This window comes from Pimephales promelas, chromosome 21, assembly GCF_988280905.1.
Source record: "Pimephales promelas chromosome 21, fPimPro1.hap1.1, whole genome shotgun sequence".
In the NCBI taxonomy this organism is placed as follows: Eukaryota; Metazoa; Chordata; class Actinopteri; order Cypriniformes; family Leuciscidae; genus Pimephales; species Pimephales promelas.
This window is the reverse complement of record NC_142789.1, coordinates 28,690,179-28,713,161: the sequence shown is the minus strand read 5'-3', so window position 1 is coordinate 28,713,161 and position 22,983 is coordinate 28,690,179. Positions and strand designations below refer to the sequence as shown.

The 22,983-nt window shown below is 35.1% G+C and overlaps 1 protein-coding gene across 1 annotated transcript in view; it reads left to right on the top strand.

Annotated features, from left to right (window-relative positions):
• Positions 1-20,427, top strand: part of clasp1b (cytoplasmic linker associated protein 1b) — a 59,349-nt gene extending 38,922 nt beyond the window's left edge. The window contains exons 28-43 of the mRNA XM_089124826.1: positions 583-827; positions 2,223-2,286; positions 3,280-3,443; positions 3,977-4,055; positions 5,301-5,444; positions 5,551-5,646; positions 7,320-7,466; positions 8,061-8,173; positions 10,926-11,073; positions 12,350-12,557; positions 12,638-12,694; positions 12,835-13,025; positions 13,694-13,822; positions 15,140-15,346; positions 15,422-15,538; positions 16,709-20,427. Coding sequence (XP_088980952.1) covers positions 583-827; positions 2,223-2,286; positions 3,280-3,443; positions 3,977-4,055; positions 5,301-5,444; positions 5,551-5,646; positions 7,320-7,466; positions 8,061-8,173; positions 10,926-11,073; positions 12,350-12,557; positions 12,638-12,694; positions 12,835-13,025; positions 13,694-13,822; positions 15,140-15,346; positions 15,422-15,538; positions 16,709-16,795 — 2,196 coding nt within the window. The 3' untranslated portion in view covers positions 16,796-20,427. The remainder of the gene's footprint in view (positions 1-582; positions 828-2,222; positions 2,287-3,279; positions 3,444-3,976; positions 4,056-5,300; positions 5,445-5,550; positions 5,647-7,319; positions 7,467-8,060; positions 8,174-10,925; positions 11,074-12,349; positions 12,558-12,637; positions 12,695-12,834; positions 13,026-13,693; positions 13,823-15,139; positions 15,347-15,421; positions 15,539-16,708) is intronic.
• The last annotated feature ends 2,556 nt before the right edge of the window (positions 20,428-22,983 follow it).

Sequence of the window (22,983 nt, the reverse complement as noted above, 5' to 3'; positions counted from 1 at the left end):
AAATTCAACAAAAGAAAAGATACACACAGATGGGCCTAATTGTCATTAAAATAATGTCATAATGACAAAACAATTTTAATGAGCATTAAAACTAGAAATCATTTTCTCTACACAAAATATTTACAGTACAGTTCAAAAGTTTGAAGCCAATAAGACATTTTAAGAATTTTAAGACATTTACTTGATCGAAAATACAGTAAAAATAGTTAATTTGTTCTATGTGAATATATAGGAAAATGTAAAATTCCAAATTGATCAAAATCTGAATTTCCAGCATCATTACTCTTATACAGTAATTACTGCTTTCAATGTTGAAAACAGTTCATTATTTTTGTGGAAACTGTGATGCATTTTGTTTTTTCAAGATAATTGAATAGAAAGAATTAAAATATTGTTTTCTCGACCCCAAACTTGTGAATGGTATAGTACATTTTTAATTATTTCTTCTGATTTTTAGATGATTTTGGCCTGTAATTGTTTAAACACATCCATGAGCATCAATCTCTGCATGTCTCTTTTCTGTTAAATCAATGTTAGTTCCTTTAGCATGGCGTCATAATCTGAAATCTCTCTGTCCCGTAGCAGAGACCCATGCGACGACGATTCGAGTCTCCCGGCATGTACTCCGATGACGACGCGAACAGCGACGCGTCCAGCGCGTGCTCCGAGCGCTCCTACAGCTCTCGCAACGGTGCGATGCCGCATTACCTGCGTCAGACGGAGGACGTGGCCGAGATCCTGAACCACTGCGCCAGCGCTAACTGGTCCGAGAGGAAAGAGGGGCTCCTGGGACTCCAGAACCTGCTGAAGAGCCAGAGAGTCCTCAGGTACACGCGAGACCAGCTACTGATGATGACTATGAAGAAATTCATTTATTACAGGGTGCTTGAATTTGACTTGTTAAAATTTAAGTCCTGGAAAAAAACAGCCATATTTATGAAAAGTGCTTGAATTATTGAAAGACAATAAATGTGAAAGTAGTGTTTAATTGAATCTTTTCACGCAAAATTTATGCTGTGGCTCATCTGATATAGATATAGAGCAATTTTGATATTGCTCATATTAATATCCAAGAATATGATATAGCTTTCATTCTTGAGGGGGAGAAAATCAGTTTGAAAGAGGATATAGTATCCTTTCAATTGTTAAAGTTACCACAGTCATTGGATGTGCTGCACTTTATTTGTACCATTTCGTTTTATTGGTTTATTTTTATTAATCTATTTACCTTTCGTGCTTGAATGAAAAGTCCTAGAATTGAATTTGACGGTATCTGCACAAACTCTGTATTTACACTTTATTTTGATGGTCCACTTTAGATATTATAAGTGACTTTCATTAGAGTATTAGTAGACTGATAGGGTTCAGGTTAGTAGAATAAGTTGATATGTAGTTGCAGAGTTACTTATAGTATTTCTTAATTAACATTTACATAGGCCTACTGTTTATGCATTTAGCAAACGCTTTTATCCGAAGACAGATGTTATTAGTTTTATTAGTTTTTTAATGTCTATATAGTTTTAATTCATTTTTTTCATTTCAGTTGTAGTTTTAGTTATTTATCATGTTAAACTAATTGAGAAACGTTACCTAACTAGCTATTATAAATTATGTTTACTTTTTTTAAACTTATTGCAGGTAATGTTCATTTTATAAATTAATGAATTTATTAATTAACAATTTTTTATGGTTTTATTTTTTATTCATTTTGGCATGTGACACATTAAATGAAAATGAGAAATCTTGCCTTGGCAACTAGCTGAAATAAAATGTTTAATTTATTATATACAATTTTTGTTTTAAGGTAAAGTTTGTTGTATAAAGTAATGGATTTTATTAAGTATCAAAGTGTTTTATGGTCTAATTTTTTGTTACGTATTCTCTCGCTTTTTGTGTTTTGTTAATGGGACTTTTAATTTTCTATTTACCCTGGTTCTGTTCCAGTTTCCTGTCTTATCTGCCATTTTTGTAGTCCTTTGTAGTTTTTCTGTTACGCATGGAAAATACCTAACAGAAAAACTACAAAGGACTACAAAAATGGCAGACAAGACAGGAAACAGGAACAGAACCAGGATAAATGCAAATTAAAAGTCCCATTAACAAAACACAAATCCAGGGGATACATCAAAGTTTTAGTTAACTATCATAACCAATTTCATCGATTCAGTTCAGATATGGAAAGTGAATTCTAAATGTAAACTGTGAGTGTGTCTCTGTTTCAGTCGTGTAGAGCTGAAGAGATTGTGTGAGATCTTCACCAGGATGTTTGCAGATCCTCACAGCAAGGTGACATTTCATCTGTCCATTTTCATCTATTCAAATAACTCGCATAACTTCAGATGCTTATGTTTGTTATGGCTTCTAATGCTAATGAATTTTGTTTTTCTTTATTTTCTGCTGGCGGTTTGGGCCGATGCATCAGAGAGTAAGTGTTTAAACCTTAAAATACCGTAAACAAAATACCTTTTAAAAACATCAGGATTTATTTATTTGTTTAAATATTAGTACATCAAGTTAAACTAAATGAAAATAAGTAATGTTGAGTTGGCGATTATTTGAAATAAATTTTTATTTCAGTCAGTGCTATTTTAGTATAAAATAATATTTTATGTTATTATATTTCATGTAACAAAATATGGTATTTTTATACCATAGTTTTCCTGTTTAGTTATGACAATCGTGAATTCAGTTAACTTTTTATTTCATTTCCAGTAGCTAAAATGTTTTTTTTAATGCTAACCGCAGTTTTTGCAAGTTCAAGCATAAAATTGCCTAAATATCCTGCATATTCCATCGCATTTTTAAAGAAAACGGGCCGCATAATCAAGGATTTTTGCCCACAACACTCACAAAAATACTCTGGATTACAGTATTACATGTGAAAAAACAGTGTCTTTGTTGCTCTCAATTAGAATTACACTTCAATTTCTACTTTAAAGTAGAACAGAGGACATTAACCGAAGATTCTTATCAAAGAGGGCGGAGCCTAACTATTACATCATCACCACGGACCAATGGGCGTTTAGTAGCGGAGTGAACTTTTCCAGAAAGTTTACTTTGTCAAGCTGTTTCGATCTCCCTAAACAAACTTCATTTTTGGCCTGATTTTGTTCGAAATTAAATCACACTTGGATTACGATTGAAGTTTTAGTTTTAGTTAACTTTAATAATCCTAGTTTACGAGGATGCAAGACGTCCATCTGACATGAACCAACAATTAAAACATATTAGACGGAATTCTACACATTTTATAAATGTGTGTGTGTGTGTGTTTATCAGGTGTTCAGCATGTTCCTGGAGACGTTGGTGGACTTCATCACGTTACACAGAGAGGAGCTTCAGGATTGGCTGTTTATTTTGCTCACGCAGTTGCTGAAGAAAATGGGGGCCGATCTTCTGGGGTCCGTCCAGGCCAAAGTTCAGCGAGCGCTCGACGTCACCAGGTCTGAACCGCCTCGAGTCCAATCTCCATATGTAGTGTCTATGAGTATTAAAGCTCAAAAAGACTGCTATTGAAATAAACACACATTCATTCAACTTCACAGCAGAGCTTTTATGAGAGTCACAAGAGTTTTACCATTTCATTTGATAAAACTAGCGTCATTCATTCGTATCATACACACTTAAAAGTCTTCCATGACAACCTGTCAAAATAAAAGTTTTGCTTAACTTGAGGAAAATATAACAGGAATATACACTATTACTATTGCACAGTAGAGCATACTTCAAGTAGGCCTAATAATAATAATAATAATAATAATAGTTTATTAAAACACAGAGAAACTCAAATGTCTTTATCACAACCCACCAAAATAAAAGTTTGTAGAGAGAAAGAAAGTAACCAATTGAAAGATGTAATTTTTAGTGGTATATCACAGTATATTCATTACAAAAATGAGACGTCACCACTGGTCTAGCCTGTAAATGCTATTTCTAGAGTTTTTTGTTGATTTCTTCTTGTGTTTGGTTTTCACAGGGATTCGTTTCCGTACGATCAGCAGTTCAACATCCTGATGCGGTTTATTGTTGATCAGACACAGACACCGAACCTCAAGGTTGGTCAGGTCTTTATTTCCTCATTTCCTCCCTGCTCTTCTTCATTATGGCTGTGTCATCTTGACGCTTACAACCAGCGTCCAGAAATAACTTCGGTAACACTTTACAATAAGGTTCATTAGTTAACTACACAATGACTAACAGCATTTATTACTGTAATCTTAGCTAATGTTAATTTCAACATTTACTAATATATTATTAAAATCAAAAGTTGTATTTGTTAATATTAGTTATGCACTGTGAAGTAGCATGAACAAATAATTGATTTTATTAAGTAATGTTAACACAGATTAAGAAATACTGTAACAAATGCATTGCTCGTTAGTTAATTTTAGTTAATACATTTTCTAATGTTAACCAATGACACCTTTTTGTAAAGTGTTATCATAACTTCTAATATCCCATCAAACCACCCTGTGCATTTTGGATTTAAAATATATATATATATATATATATATAAAATTGATAATAATTTGTTTAAATAATGTTAAAAGAAAATTTGAAATAAAATTTGTATTTAAATAATATTATGGAAAATTATTAATAATTTATTATAATTAAGCTTTTTTCATAAAAATATAATGTATTTATACATTAACTAACATTTGCAACAGTATTTATTAATCTAGTTAAAAAATATATATAAAAAAATGTATAATAATTTGTTTAAATAATGTTAAAATAAAATTTGTATTTAAATAATATTATGGAAAATGATTAATAATTAATTATAATTAAGCTTTTTTTCATAAAAATATAATGTATTTACACATTAAATAACATTTGCTACAGTATTTATTAATCTAGTTAACGTGGTAAATAAACAAATATTGATGATTCTAAGTTCATATTAAATCAGGTCCAGTAAATAATATTAGCTGATACTTTTGATTTTTTTAATAATGTATTAGGAAATGTTGAAATTAACATTTGCTAAGATTGTTAAATGTTTTACTTGTATTTTACATTATTAGTTGATCTCAACTAATGTGAACAAATGGAACCTTATTGTTATTTTAGTATCATTTAGGTCCTATTTTGTATTACTTATTATTTTAATATTTTCAATGTTTTATTTAAATTTTTTATATTTTCATTGTAATTTTAGTTAATGTTTTGTCATTGTTATTAGTTTTTTAACTGCCTGGATAGTTTTTATTTATTTTCATTTCAATCATTTTAATTAAAAAGGAAATGTTACCTTGACAAGTAGCTGAAATAAACGTGTGTGTGTGTGTGAGCAGGTGAAGGTGGCCATCCTGAAGTACATCGAATCTTTGGCCAGACAAATGGATCCGTCAGACTTCGTGAACTCCAGCGAGACGCGATTGGCCGTCTCTCGGATCATCACGTGGACCACAGAACCGAAGAGCTCGGACGTCAGAAAGGTCAGTGTTCAGTTTCTGTGGGATCTCACGGCTCGGGTCCGGATGAGACGTTGCTCGAGCTCAAGTTGAAGTGTGGTTTGTCAAAGTGAGTTGTGATGTGTCTCAGACGCTTCACAGCTGGGCGATGGAGGAGGCGTCAGGCAGGAGCTCGACCGTGGCGTCCCTGCCGGGGGAAAGTAACCTGGAGGAGAGGTGTAAGCAGGTAGTGACCCCTGAACCTTGACCTTTAACCTCCTGACTGGCTCTCCAGGTCACGCGGGCCGTCTGATTGTGTTCTCTTGGGCTTGTCTAACACCTCTGCTCTCTGCGATGACCTTCAGGATACCAGCTGATGGTTTTGCTCTGATGTTTGGTGATGTTCAAGCATGTGAGCTTGACGCTGTGAGCGGCTGATAACCGTCTTTCCAGATTTTCTGCCTGATAACCAGATTTTCATTTCTGCACCACTAACACCTTTATCTGAATGACCTTTGACCTTAGGCAGTGTATATGCCATGAATGAAAACGAGGCTTTGAGGGACAGACGTTCAGGGCAGGATTATTATTGCCAACTACAATTAAAAATAGCAAAAACAAGCACGTACATTGCTAACTGGAAATAAATAGAAATAAACCTAAATATTATTATTAAAAAACAAAAACTAATAAATGAAATGATTAAAAATTAGACTGAAAAAACTTAACCTAAATAGTAACAATTTAAATGATGGAACAAAATGACTGAAATTCATCTGAAATAAATAAAATTATTTAAACCTTAAATAGTATATATATTTTTTTTTTAAAGTAATACATATTAAACAACAAACTCACTTACAAATAAACTGGAAATAAATAAATAAAATAAACCTAAATAGTATTATTTAAAAGAAAAACAAAATCAAATAAAAATTACATCAAAATTACTCAAATAAATTAACCGTAAATAAATACAAATAAATTAAATTAATACTTTTAAAAACAACTACTGTAATAAAGACAAACTTACAAAAACATGACATTGTCAATAAATGAAAATAAAGTAAATCTAAATAGTATTATTTAAAAAAAACTAAACATTAACAAAATTACAAAAAAAAAATTAAACTGGAAATAAATTAAAATAAAGCAAACCTAAATAGCATTATTTAAAAATTAATTAAAATTACTAGAAATTTAAATATATAAAAAATAAATAAATAAAAGCTATAATAGTATATCAACAAATACTAAAATAACACTGATTCATCAACTTTGATGTTGGTTGTTCAACTGGTGAAACATTGAAAATACTTTTTTCCAGAAGATTTCCAGCAGAAAAAAAAACAAAACACTATAAAAAAAAAAATGAAATGTGATATATGAGCTTACGATCTGAATTCTGTCCCTCACAGCCTTCATGTATTTACTTCAGATTAAAAATGACGTCGACCCTCACTAATGTCCACTGGGATGCATATCAAACTCAAATCTTATTGAATGTCACTGAAATGTTTTTATTAGCACTGAAGACTTCTCGTGAAGTGACAAAATCTCATATTATTTGATGTTTAATAAGCATCTGTGTGCAGGAAGAGAGCTTCAGTGTAAAACTAAATAAAACTAAATCACTCGCTTTTCACTTCTTTTAATCTGTGCCTGGTTATGTAATGATTTCCTGACCTCATCTGCAGATTTTTCCCTCACTAAATTTTGATATTTCAGAAAACAAATCTTAATATCTCTTCATTTACAGTATCTTGATTTTAAGAGTGTTTGTGCTGGAAAAACAGGACAAAAATACGGATAAAAAAATACATAAATTCAGCATCTTATGACTAATGAAAACGGTTTCCGCTTCTAAAATTGCAGCGTTGTTAAATGTTTGTCTCATGACAGTGTTTGTGTGTTTTTCAGGCGGCTCAGATGGTTTTAATCGCCCTGTTTGAGCTCAACACCCCAGAGTTCACCATGCTGTTAGGCGCTCTGCCCAAAACCTTCCAGGACGGAGCCACTAAACTCCTGCACAACCATCTGAAGAACAACAGCAACACCCCCACAGCGGTACACACACACACACACTGCTCTGATCCTCCAGTCTTCATGATGTAATGTGACACTCACTAACACTGAAGCCCTGTTCACACAGCCCCGCATTGATACTGGGAAATTGCCAGAATTGCCTCTTATGGGGACCAGTTACCATTACAATTTGGGCGTGATCCCCATTAGGCACTCATACTTTTAAAACAAGACAATGATTATCTAGTCGATTTCGATATATATCAACAGACAACGTTGATTTTTTTTTTTTCCGCAACTGCGCGAGAGATCACTTGCGCACTGGGACGTGACTTGGACGTGGCTGTGGTTATAAGAGGTAAAAACGATATAAAAACGGTTCGTTTTCTCACACAAACCGCTCGTTTCATGTCTTAGGCCATTAATGTGTACTTACATTTACGAGTCATTAAATCATGTTTAATTTGGACTTCTCTGCGCATGCTCTTTGAGGTGGTGACCATAGACCTCCATTATATGACTGACAGACAAGAACGGTTTGACCTAAAAATATCAAACATGCCAAATATCAAATTGACATCACCAAATTACTTCTTTGACCTGCATAATACAGGATTATTATTATTTTTTGTGATGTCTCAGGCATCTCCCAGCAGCCCCGTGACCCGCGCTCCTCCCAGACACCCCGTGACCCGCACCAGCCCGCTCACGTCACCCACCAACTGCTCGCACGGAGGACTTTCTCCCAGGTACGTCACCCAAAACACAATAATACACAAAACACATCTGTGAAGTTGTGTGACATCATCAGGACTATTATATTCATAATTTTATATATATATATATATATATATATATATATATGAAGAGTTCAGATGCAAAAGCCTCTAAATGCCATTTGAAATTTTCTTCTTTAAGGATGATTTTTATCAAACTTGTATATTTAAGTTCAGTAATTTCACTTAAATAACAATTAATAGGTAATTATCATTGCCATTTAAGTGAAATCACTGAACTTAAATATACAAGCTTGATAAAAATGATCATTAAAGAAGAAAATTTCAAATGGCATTTGCATCTGAACTCTTCGTATGTATATATATACTTTGTATAAAGCGTTATAGAAATAAATGTCACGACTTAATATTCTCAGCTAACTAGAGCTGCATGATTCTGGATAAATTGAGAATCAAGATTTTATTGTTTAAAAATAGAGATCATGATTCTGCTTAGACAACTAAACAAATTACATGTAATTTACTAAAGGTTCTGACAAAATGCAAAATGTCTATTTACATTTTTTTTTTTTAATTAATTCATGAACATTTAAATCGGCTCATTTATATGTAACTTTTATTGTTAGAATTTCTTCCATGCTTGAATGGTTTAAAGTTATATTGAAATGCTTACAAAGGAATCGAAATTTTATTTTTATAACAAGTCTCCGATTCCTGACCGTAAGTATTCGAACCCTAGTCGTTTAGTTTATTTTGTCTATTTCTTTATTTCACACATCATCATTATATCATTTACACACAATTTCAGAAGAAACAATGGTCATGTATTGGTCGTGTGAAAGGGACCCTCTAAAAAAGCGACTAAAAGCTTTTAGGAGGGGGCCCGATAACATAAACGTACAACATACAAGATACATAGCACAACAGAAAATAAACACTGCAACAAAAGTCATGTTTGGTTGCGTCTTTCACTCTTTGTCTCTATCCTCCCTGCTCTCTCTTCATCCTCCTCTTCCTCTCGGCCCAGTCGTTTATGGGGCTGGAGCTCAAAGGCCTCTGCTCCTCTCCCTCCCCCCCACCCCGGCCCCACCACCCCCCCTCTCCGGGCCCATCGGAGGGCGTACTCGCCCAGGTAACACACCTCGGCCCCGGGCGGCAGGACACTGATTCTCCTGCATACTTTTATTGGATTGGCCGTCTAATAAATCAAACTCAATGCATGACATTTAAAGGATTGTTTGTTTGGATTGTTGTTTTAAAGGACAACTCCGGCGCGAAATTAACCTTTGGTCTGATAACACATTGGTTATCGAATAATCTAATGTAAAGAGTTTTATCTCTAAAAGTGTTTAGCTTTGAAAGAGACAAATTTAGCCGTCTAGCTCCATAGACTCCCATTCATTTTGCACTCAGATGATCGCCCCCAGTGGCACTCTGGTGGAACTACAACCAAAATTCGGTACAATGGGACTTAATAGGGAGTGGCCAGGCTTATCTTCTTATTCTATGGCCTCGCGTTATAGAGATAAAACTCTTTACATTCGATTATTATGAAATCAAATCCCAGAGAACGGTCGACTTGGTACCAATGTGATTAGACCAAAGGTTCATTTCGTGCCGGAGTTGTCCTTTTAAAGCGCGACGCTTCAGGAAAAATCACTTTCTTTTCATGCACTGGTCTGTTTTGAGGTTTTGGCCTATTTTGCTTCCATTCTTCTTTCAGACTAGTGGAAAGAAAATATCCAAAATACACATTTAAGTGTAAATGTTTAAGTTTTCATCTGTAGGTTTCGATCACAATACATGTCTTTAAAGTCAGAAATCTTTACCCTAGTGAAAAAAAACTATTTAAAATGCATTTATTTCATACTAAGTATACATATTTACTGAGCACTATTTTAGTGATAATTCAACTTTATTTGGAATTCTTCTTTATTACACAATGCACATTTCTTAATATTAAGCCTAAAATGTGTTTAATGTCACTGTTGGTCTAAATACAGGATATTGCATTAGTTCCACTTTAGCACAATCAAATATACGTTTCGCACTATTTCTGTATAACTAAGTACAAAATTAGTTGTTCCAATTTAAGTATACAAATTTAGTATATTAAAAGGACAATTGCAGGGTGTTTATATTAAGGACATACATATGTAAATATGTTTGTAGTGTACTTAGCATAAAATAAATGTATTTCAAATACATTTTAGTATATTTATTTTTCACGAGGGTACACAACCAAACTATCTGTGTTCTGATTTATAAAACACTTTATTCCTAAAAAAAAATGGTAAAAAGTGTTTTTTTCTGTCTATTGGCAGTATTTTCTGATTTATGGAGTTATAACTTTTCTGTAAAAACCTTTAACTCTGATATGTCAACAAAATCAAACATGGATTTTTTCTGATTAGATGCTGCCTAATTTGCATATTTAACATTTCAGAAAAGAAAAACAATTGTCTTAATGTTTTTACACTATTCATCTGTAGTGTCTTGTCTTTAAAAATCACGAAAATGATAGCGAAGTGAGAATCCGTCCCACATTTTCATCACTTTTGTGACGTCTTTCTGTCTCTCATTGGTTTTGTTTCCGCCGCTTTGCTTCATGGGACTCGTGGCGAATGCAGAAGTTTGTATGAAACATTTAAGATGCGTCACTTTTCCTTTGCAGCTGAGCAGAAAACACATTCATCTCTGTGTCTGTGTGTGTTATATGTTGAAATCAGTGTGTTTGGAGTCACGCCTCTCTGTGTGTTTACAGTATGCTGGAGTACGACACTGAGAACATGAACTCTGAGGAGATCTTCAGCTCTTTGAGAGGCGTAACCGAAGCCATCCAGAGCTTCAGTTTCCGCAGTCAGGAGGAAATCCTCGAGCCCATCAAACGTGACGGCAAGCGGGAAGATCCGGTGAGAACGACACCGGCCAGATCGTCTTCAGTCTGTTGTTTATGCTGCAAAAAGTGTCGTGTTAGCAGCTTGTGGCCCGTGACCAGCTATAGTTTCATTGTTTATAGTTATAGTTTCCGCCACTTGTTGACATAAGAACATCAAATATTTGTTTTTTTTAATACTAAAACCATGAAAAAAAGCATTATTACTTCTAAAAAATAAACATTAACGGTAACACTTTACAATAAGGTTCATTAGTTAACTACATTAGTTAACATTAACTAAGAATGAACAATACTTCTACAGCATTTGTTAATCTTTGTTAATGTTAATTTCAACATTTACTAATACTTTATTAAAATCTTGTTAACATTAGTTAATGCACTGTGAACTAACATGAACAAACAATGAACAGCTGGATTTGTATTAGCTAACGTTAACAAAGATTAACAAAAACAGTTACAAATGTATTGCTCATGGTTAGATCATGTTAGTTAATACATTAACTAATGTATAATAAATCAACCACATTAACTATAATAAAATATTATTTTTGTTATCTAAAATAACAAACTAAATAAAATGAAATAAATATTATAGACTTTAAAAAAAAAAAAATACTCAAATGTATAACTAAAATTAAAACAGAAAATATAAAAATAATATTAATCCAAATATTAACAAAAGCTATAATAGTTTATCAACGCTACTAAAATAACACCAGCCTTATTTTAAAAAGTGTGATTTATATATATTGATTTATATTAACATATAAAAACATAAATAATGTGACCATTTTGAAAAGCAACTACCTAAAATATACAGTCCCCTGTGGTGAAAATCCAGTTTTTAAAGTTTTTATGGTGTTTTTAATACGCTTTAAGACGTAAATTCATAAGTCGACAGCATAAAACTGCAGTGAACCAAAGACTCAAAAACACGCTTTGAAATCGCTGGTGTTTCTGCCGTCACAAACGACCTTGTAACCAATCAGATCAACGTGTGATCGTCAACCAGTGGAGTGAGTGAGTGAGTGAGTGAGTGAGTGGGGGAGGGGCTCATTTGCATATTCATAGAACCTCGCATACTAAATGAGGCAAGGGTGTCGAATTACATTCAAGCTGTTTTAAGGCAAGAGTTTTCCCAAGGAAAAACGTTTAAATATTTCGTTTTGGTGAGTTAAAAGAGATACAGCTGTTGACTAGAGGGGGACTTTAACGATAAAATAGAGTTTCTATTAATTAGATATTATCATCACTCAGGTTGAAGTAAAATAATGATGTTTCTAATTCAGACCGGTGTGGCGTCATCTGGTGTGGATCCTCGTCTGGAGGGAGGCCGGACGGCGCTGGACAACAAGACGTCGCTATTAAACACGCCGTCCCCTCGATCGTTCAGCGGCCCGTGGACGCGCGAGTACAACCCCTACAACTACAGCGACATCAGCGCCTACGAGAAGGGAGCGCTTGCCGTGTTCGAGGACGGGGAGCAGATCCGAGAGGGTAAACGAACAAACATCTGCTGGAGAATCTCTTCGTGAGGTTCACAGAAACAGGCCAACGTCTTTGGGTTCTTCTTTCAGGTCTTCAGCAGGACTGTGGAGAAAACAAGATCATGCATCCCAAAGGTTTTTCTGCAGGTGTTGAACGGTTTGAAGTCATGAAAATCTCATTTAACATCTCTCTAGATCATGTATAAACAAGCACACAATGAATATAGCCTAAGTGTTCAGACTGCCAGATCAGTGTGTGTTAATTGTGGTGGGCTCTGATTGGTCAGGACCCGGGCAACCCCTGGAGATGGTTGGTGACCTGCTGAAGGAGCTGTCCAATCACAGCGAGCGTGTGGAGGAGAGGCGGGCCGCTCTGCTGGAGCTGCTGAAGGTCACGCGGGACGACAGTCTGGCCTTGTGGGAGGAGCACTTTAAAACCATGCTACTGCTGCTGCTGGAGACGCTGGGAGATAAAGATGTAAGAGACACGCTCGTCTTCATCACACACACTCATACAGCGGTGTGTGTCCCGGTTAGCCAAGTTCTGTCGTTATCAGCAGTTCAACGAGTCGTGTTTCTCGAAACCATCGTTATAACGAACATTCGCAAACAGCATCGCAGAGGTGTGTGTGTGTGTGAGCGAAGCTAACCTGTGGTTAGAAGCAGTTTCTTGTTTTCATGACATGTGGACTGAATACATTCAAATAAACAAGCGGACATTCAGTGCAATCTGTATCTTTTATTTAGAGTGTATACAAATGTCATTTACGTCTTTGAGTTTGTCGAGATTTAAAGTGTCGTGCGCGTGTGTGTAAGAACGAGTCTATGATCGAATCTGGAAATAAACCAAAATAACTAAGAAAAATTTGAAATATTCCTCAGATGAATGTCTGTAATTTATAGCAAAACATCTCGCGTTAATTGCGTTAACAGATTCATTAAATAAGTTATTACTAAATCATTAACCAATTGTGGTTGAACGACCAATTTGGGACAATATGGTTTCGGAAAACGGTGGATTTCTTCAACGATGCGTCGACTATAGTAGTGAAGCACGAGTTACGGTGTTGAATAGGAAACACACCCCAGATACGCAACAGAACAAACAGATGATGATGATGTGTGTGTGTGTGTGTGTGTCCACAGCACACCATCCGAGCGCTGGCGCTGCGTGTCCTGAAGGAGATCATGCGAGGTCAACCAGCGCGCTTCAAGAACTACGCAGAACTCACCATCATGAAAACACTGGAGGCCCATAAAGACTGCCATAAAGAGGTGAGCGACACACACACTCTCTCTAAAACAGCCTTAAAGAGGACAAAAGCAAAAACTAAAAATCATGCACTTTATCTTTGAAGAACCAGGATTCCCATATATGATATAGGAGAAAGGATATTTATTATTTATGTTTATCATCATTAACTAAAACCATGAGAAAAAAAATTATTACTTGTGATAAAATAAATATTACCTTAAATAAAATGTATAATAACTTATTTTATTTCAGCTAAGGCAAATTTTCTCATTTTCATTTAGTTTAAGTAAAATAACAAACTATATAAACTAAAACTAAAAACTAAAATTCAATAAAAAGTATATATATATATATATATATATATATATATATTAAAAACAAAATGACAAAATTACTCAAATTTCAACTAAAATTAAAATATAAAAATAATCTATATATATATATATATATATATATATATAGCATATTAATGATAGTAAAACAACATTGGCCTCATTTTAAAAAGTGTGATTTATATATATCAAATATTTAAAGTCCGTGCACATTTCCATTAAGAATATACTTTTTTCTAGGTATGCTAAAATATTCTATTAGGTAAAAATTGAGTAAGAAATATTTTATTATAAAATCGGTAAATTATGAACAACCAGAAAAATCATGCAAATTCATTGGCTAAACCGAGCTCTTAAAACTTCTGGAACTTATGAAATTTCATTTGATTTAATTATAATAATTTTATTTACTATATGGTTTAATAACATACTTATTTTAGTATCAATGACAGAATATTATAGTTTTTATTAATATTTTTTGGTTTCAATTTGATTTTTGTGTCATTTTCTTTATTTATTATTATTTTTCTCTATGTGTCCGTATAGTTTACAAAAAAATCAGTTTTAGCACATCAAGTTAAACTGAATGAAAATGAGAAATGGTGGCAAATTTCAGTTAACATTTATTTTATATGTAAGGAAAATGTTTTTGTTTTTTTCCTTTTTGGTCTTTTGTAACAATTTTAACCACATAGGAAAACAGAAAATATGAACACAGGAAACAAATGTTATTGTGGACATTGAGAATTTAAAGATAAGAAGTTAAATAAAAAATTGAAGTAAGGGAAAAACATATTTATGGTCGTATGTAACTATATTATTCCTGATATGTAGTTAATTATCAAAACTTTGATAACAAAAACGTGTCATTACAGCAGATGCACCAGAGGAAACATGAGCTTGATGTATTGTTGTGGACAGTGAGAGGCCTTGAGGTCAGGCCTTCTTCATCATCCGAGGAGGAGGAGGAGGTCGTGTGTTTAATGTTTTTAATGTGCTCCACAGGTCGTTCGGGCCGCAGAAGAAACGGCCTCCACACTGGCCGGATCGATCCACCCCGAGCAGTGCATCAAAGTCCTGTGTCCAATCGTCCAGACGGCCGACTATCCCATCAACCTCGCCGCCATCAAGATGCAGACCAAAGTAATCGAGCGGATTCCCCAGGATTCCCTGGGTCAGCTTCTGCCTGACATTATCCCTGGACTGTTACAGGTATAAACACACACAAACACACACACACACTGATGCAGAGACAGACAGCGAGATGAACATGTGTGTGTGTTTCAGGGTTATGATAACACCGAGAGCAGTGTACGCAAGGCCAGTGTTTTTTGTTTGGTGGCCATTTATTCAATCATCGGTGAAGATCTGAAGCCTCATCTACAGCAGCTGACCGGCAGCAAGGTCAGGCATCATCAATATATTCATATATTCAAAAACACGTGTTTAGTTTTACATATTTTAAAGTCTTTCAATCAATATTTTGAGTGGATTTTAGGTGGTTTCTTGTTGCAATGCATTCTCTCTATTTTTTAAATAAGTCTCTTTCTCATCAAGGCTGCATTTATTTGATCAAAAATACAGTAAAAAAAAGTGAAATATTAATACTATTGAACACATCTGTTTTCTATGTGAATATACTGTATAGTAAAGTGTCATTTATTCCTGTGATCTTCAGCATCATTACACATGATCCTTCAGAAATCACTCTAATATGATGATTTGCGTTGCGTTGCATGAAGCGCTAACACCCAGAAGGCCCGCCTGCAAAGTCATTATTAGCTTATTTAGCGATTAGCTTTCTTCAGTACGGTTGGAGTACTGAACAGAGCAAGGCGAGCATTTGTGCTTATAAAACTTAAACTTTGTTATTTATTTTTGAAATGGCCGCTCGTTTCGCTTGATAAGACCCCTATTCATCGTCTGGTGTCGTTTAAAGCTCTTTGAAGCTGCACTGAAACTCTCGTTTGGACCTTGAACCGTTTGGACCCCATTGAAGTCCATTATATGGAGAAAATCCTGGAATGTTTTCATCAAAAAACCTTCATTTCTTTTCGACTGAAGAAAGAAAGACATGGACATCTTGGATGAGATGGGGATGAGGAAATTATCAGCAAAAGTTTTTTAAAAGTGAACTACTCCTTTAATGCTGCTCTATATTAAAATTAAAATTAATTAAAACAAAAATTTGTCACAGGACCAGCCAAACTATGAAGAAAAGTGTGATTTAGGCCACATTTACACATAGAGAAACAAATATTTCCTCCCCTCCGTTTTCAATAATAACATCGTTTTCAAAAAAGTTCTCATTTACATCAACCCGCATAAATACGCCGTCTATGATCATATGGCGTTAAGCATTTTCTGGCGCATAATATGAACCTAAAACCCTGTTTCTCCCATTTTTTGTGTAAATGAGAGGCCAAACCACAGGGAAATATCTGCGTCTTCCCTTCGCGTCAGTCAGTATGAATCAAGTGTCTGTTTGTCTAGCTAAAATCTAATAAATGACATGATTTTATTTGGATTAGTGAGCGATAGTAACCCTGTAATGTCCCCGTTTTGTATCTACAGATGAAGTTACTGAACCTGTACATCAAGCGAGCTCAGACCACCAACAGCAACAGCAGCAGTTCCTCAGACGTCTCGTCCCACAGCTGAACCGTCCTCACACTCTCCCAGAAGACTTTGCACATTTGGTCCATCCTGCGAGTAGATCTTGTTTAGGTGCACGTTTGCTTTATTAAAGGGCACATGATTCATTTAACAGGTGGAACCACTTACACAACTTTAACCTGTTGGGGTTTGTGATTGGTTGCGATTGTGCTTGAATGAACATCTGCTACCAACATTGTGTGTGTGTGTGCGCGCAGCAGTTGTGCCTTTGTGTGAGAGAGCTGTTGCGACGACTTTTATCCTCTAATGCTTTATTACTTTTTACCGTTACATTTTTGCGGTGGCGTTGAACTTCCTCATATTCAAAGCACACGTAAAGTTCTGTCCAATCGGCCAATCAGGAGTCGTGTTTCAAACCTCCAGGTGAGGGCGTCCGTCCGTCTTTAACTCTGCCAGTTTTCTAGAACGCTTTTGGTTTTTAGTGATTAGTGTCATTTTTTTTTTGCGCATCTGAAAATATGCAAGAACAGAGATTGTATTTGTACATTATTTGTTTCATGTCTGGCCAACAGGTGAAGAGGTTTTGCTCAAAGTCTGATTGGAAAAGAGTGAATTTAGTCTGAAATATCTCGTTCCAGCGTTGTACGTCAAGTGATCAAAAAAAAAATATATATATCTGTAAGATATTTTAGGAGGACCATGATTATTTTTAACACTAACAGGGAGTTCTCCTTTAAATAAGTTCTCCTCTTGTGATGTAAGGACCACACTGATATTGATTTTTTTTTTAAACAAAAACACAATTTGATAATCTTAGATGGGAACAATTACCAGGAAGTATTAAAATCTCTCTCAATGTTCATTTAGAAATCAAACAGATGATCCCAAACCAGGTTTAAAACGAAAGCTTCCACTTACAAACACTAGGATTATTGACATGATGTGGTATCTAACAATGTTTAAGCGTATCTGAAGTTTTAGAGCAATAATTTAAACTAAAAAAAATGATCCAAATTGGATTTTTACTAGTAGTCGATTTGCAGTTTTGTGGTTCAGGTTTGTGCCTGTTCAGCCGGCTAAAGTGCTCTGCTAGTCTTTTTGTAAACGGTTTTAAATCTCGGTGCTTAAATGAATCACTCTGTGCTTTTGCTGAACGTTTTTCCTTTTTTTGGTTTGAATTTAAGCGCCTTACCATGAAAAGAAAGTCACATGTTATCCGCTCTTAGAAATCCCAAAGAATACTCCACACAACCAGCTGGTGATTTTGTGGAGTGAATCCTCTATAATCCTTCTAGTATTTGTTACAATTTATTCATTTAGTTTTAAAAAAATAGATAATGAAGATAATATAATTTAGGGTACGTTTACACAACAGCGATGTACTAAAAACGGAAAAGTCGAGTTTTCCGCGTACAGATGACAACGTTGTCAAAACAATTCAGGCGGATCCACAAAAACGCTGTTTGGCCAGTAGATGGCGATGTCACTTTGTAAAGAAACTGCGCCTTTATAGACTCAACACGTAATGTAGATCTGCACAGAAAATAACAGTATCGTTTTCAAAACCTTGCACTTTGAAACCCGCTTTCAAAAGTTTGCGTTTTAAGGCCCCAAAAACGCCATTGTCGCATAAATAAACGTCCAAACGCAAAAAAAAAAATTAATTAAGTTGAAAACGGCGTCGTGTAACGGCCCTTACATTTTAAAGGGATAATTCACTTTGAAATTAATTTTTGATATGTTTTATCTTACCTCAAGGGCATCCAACATGTAGGTGTCTTTGTTTCCACAGTAATTTGACTTTTGACATTTTTAGGTCAAACCGTTGTATAATGGAGGTCTATGGTCACCACCTCAAAGAGCATGCACAGAGAAGTCCAGATTAAACATGATTTAATGACTCGTAAATGTAAGTACACACTGATGGCCTAAGACATGAAACGAGCGGTTTGTGTGCGAAAACAAACAGTATTTATATCGTTTTTACGTCTTGTAATCACAGCCACGTCCAAGTGATCTGAGGGCGCGGGCGCGTCGGTCTTGGATGCCCTTGAGGTAAGCTAAAACATTACAAAAATTAATTTCAAAATGAACTATCCCTTTAAAACAATTCATGCGATCCACGAAAACAGATAAAACGCTGTATTTTGCTGTTTGGCCAGTAGATGGCGATGTCTATCCCATCCCAGCGCCCCTATAGACTCAAAACGTAATGCAGATATGCACAGACAATAACAGTATCGTTTTCAAAACTTTGCACTTTCAAAAGTTAAGGCCCCAAAAACGCCATTGTCGGATAAATAAACGTCCAAACGCAAAAATTTTTTTTAATTAAATTAAGTTGAAAACGGTGTCGTGTAACGGCCCTTACATTTTAAAGGGATAGTTCACTTTGAAATTAATATTTGGTATGTTTTATCTTACCTCAAGGGCATCCAAGATGTAGGTGTCTTTGTTTCCGCAGTATTTTCAATTTTGATATTTTTAGGTCAAACCGTTGTTGTCTGTCAGTCATATAATGGAGGTCTATGGTCACCACCTCAAAGAGCATGCACAGAGAAGTCCAAATTAAACATGATTTAATGACTCGTAAATGCAAGTACACATTGATGGCCTAAGACACGAAACGAGCGGTTTGTGTGCGAAAACGAACGGTATTTACAGTATATCGTCTTGACCTCTTGTAATCACAGCCATGTCCAAGTGATCTGAGGGCGCGGGCGTGGGCGCGTCGGTCTTGGATGCCCTTGAGGTAAGCTAAAACATTACAAAAATTAATTTCAAAATGAACCATCCCTTAAAAACAATTCATGCGATCCACGAAAACAGATAAAACGCTGTATTTGGCCAGTAGATGGCGATGTCTATCCCATCCCAGCGCCCCTATAGACTCAAAACGTAATGCAGATATGCACAGACAATAACAGTATCGTTTTCAAAACTTTGCACTTTGAAACCCCGTTAAACGCCGAAATCCTATCGTTGGATAAATAAACGTCCAAACGCAAAAAAAAAAATTAAAGTTGGAAGCGGTGTCGTGTACATTTTAAACACATTCCTAAGGGGCCGTTTGCATGAACAAAAATGTCACAAGATTTATGCATTTTGTCCGTTCATGTACACGACAATGGCATTTTAGGGGCTTTTAAAAACGATACCATTACATTGAAAAACATTTGCATTTTTAAGCGCATCATTGTCGTGTAAAGTACCCTGAGCTATAAGATTTCTGGACTCTGGCAATCAAAACACACGAACTGTGTCCTTCACTACACACACGTCACTACTGTTCACTTCATTAATGCTGGGAAGAGAATCAAATGTTCAGATTGTAAATACTTTATAGTGAACTATATGGACCTGCTAGAATCTTTAATTCAGTATGATAAGCAACAGATCTCAGCGAGGGGATCACCAACTCTGATGTTCCTGCTTTACTAGTGAACTGTGGATAAAGCTCATTTGCTGAAGGGAGTTTTGCATAAACGCTTTGCTAATGCAAGTAGATTCAGACATAGAGCTTCACATGCGGCGCATGCCTTCAGTTTAGATGCTCATGTCTGTATTTATTTCACACAGCTGTATATATATACGAACTGTTTTTGTTAACTTTCACCTGTGTAGGATTTGCTATCTGTAAACTTTTTGCTCTAGATAAACGAAACCTGAGTTTTCCACTCGTGTGTCTGAGTGAGTTTTATTTTAGTCATTAATACTTGCTGATTATGCATCCAGGTGATGATATTGAGGTTATTAATCGTGATTTTTCCGATGATCACTGCAGGTTTAATGCTGATGCGTCACAGTGTTTCTGATTGCAGGATGTTGCGTCAGAGCAGATTCATCCACGACTTTACTTGATTTATGTTTCCATGTTACTTTTTTTGTAAGTATTTAAGTAATAATGTAATTTATTTCAATTTTTAAGAACATGTTCCCAATCATAATTTACCACAAAAGTAAAATAAATATTTTGAAAACATAAATGCCTGAAATTCTAAAATCATCGTTACACATGTTTACATTTTAAAATGATTTTGCATGCAATGAATTTGAATATTTGATCTTAAATGTGATAAATGATCAATATCCTGGAATGTTTCGCATTTGAATTTGATCTTAAATGTGTTTTTATAGTCGTGAAAATAACGTCACAGTGCCAAAACTTTGGTCCTAAAAAAACTAATTTCTTTATTTTTAATAATTGAAGTTAAATCTGGAAACTTCTGCACATACTGTGAAACTAGACGCTCCCGAAGCGCTCCGAATGGTTCTCTGTCCGGCTGAAGGTCACGAGTGTCAGGAATGATATGCTCTTTCATCTGTCACTCTGATGTCTGAAGACTCGCCGGACTTTCACTCCAGACCTTCACAAGTTTCAGTCTTTGTAGCCGTTACCTCCTGTCCTTTGGTTATCCTGCTGCTTTTTTTCTATCTTGCCTTGCGCTTTAAATGGAGTTCCTGTTTTGTAAGAAGGGATATTGAGTCAATAATTATCTTTTGGTACAATTTATGACTGCAGAATTAATCCTGCTGGAGGTTATCCCGTGTCTGTGTCCCGCCAGCAGGAGGCGATAACACAAAGCTGAAGCTCTTGAGTGACTGCAGTACACATTAAAGGTTCATGGCTTTTCATTTGGACTTACTCTTATTTTTTTTCTTTATCTTTTTATAGGCTAGGGATTTAAAGAGAGAGAACTGTATGTAACTACACTGAAAATATTTACTTTAAAATAATTAATTTTCACATGCAATTGGTGCTCAATTTCCCATATAATTACTCTCTCAGAAAAAAAAGGTACAAAAGCTGTCACTGGGGCTGTACCTTTTCAAAAGGTAAACTTTTGTCCATTTTAGGTGCTAATAAGTACATTTCAGGTGGTAATATGGACATTTTAGGTGCTAATAAGTACATTTTAAGTGTTAATAGGTACAGTTTAGGTGCTAATATGTACATTTTAGGTGCTAATAAGTACATTTTAGGTGTTAATATGTACATTTCAGGAGCTAATATGTCAATTTTAGGTGCTAATAGTAATATGTACATTTTAGGTGTTAATGTGTACATTTTAGGGGCTAATATGTACATTTTTTGTGTTAATATGTACATTTCAGGAGCTAATATGTCTATTTTAGGTCCTAGTATGTATATTTTAGGTGCTAATATGTACATTTTAGGTGTTAATATGTACATTTTAGGTGCTATTAAGTACCACTAAGATACCAATATGCAGCCTTTGGGTATACAAGTGTACCTTTTGAAAAGGTACAGCCCCAGTGACAGCTTTTGTACCTTTTTTTTTTCTGAGAGTGTACAATGAATGGCAAGTAAGGATTAAATGGGACATTTTGAAGTAGAAAGACTGAAATGTTTTTTCCTTGTAAAACATACTCCTGCAATGTGTTGGATAAACAGATTTGTTTTTGTTTTTTTACAGTTTTATTTTCTATTTAAAATTGTATTAATTTCTATGATTTTCAAACTTTAAATTCACTTAATATTTCATGTTTTACATGAGCGTGGAACCCTGCATACTTTTTACTATTTATGAAGTCTGTGAAACAGCATGCAGCATATGCAACTTTAAATATTTCAAGTAGTACACATTTTGATGAAGTCTGAGCGATTTCTGTCCCACCACCATAGACACAACTACCACTTTTAAGTTCATAAAGAGATCGTAAAATAATTTTATGAAAAGGTTGCTCGATCACATATACTGAACAGATTGAATTTGACTTTTATTCACATTTAAACATTCATCAACAAGCTCAACTGAACCTGCTTGACACGCTAACCTCTTGCTGAAGCTCAAACGTGATGCGTACACGAAAATGAACCTCATTGGTTCTTGCACGTGAAGCGAACATGCTTTAGCTTTCATTTACCACAACTTCTGTTGATATGTGTTCATAGGCTAACAGTCTGTTCATCTGAAAGCAGCTCATGTGCTCTTGCTGTAGAGTCACAAATATTAAATTCGTTGGGTCAAACTGTCCATTCGTCCTCTGAGATCATCATGAAATGAATGACAGAACGCTGCCTGAATCATGAATGACACGATCATAATCATTGATGTCTGGAGAGGTACATGTGTCCTGACACGCCATCATCATCATCATCATCATCATCAGAGATGAGACGCAGCGAAGCTGAACATAGCGGGACGGCGTGTGATGATCTGTGATTGTATTCTCCAGCATCTGCGCTGACAGATCCGTTAACGTGGAGA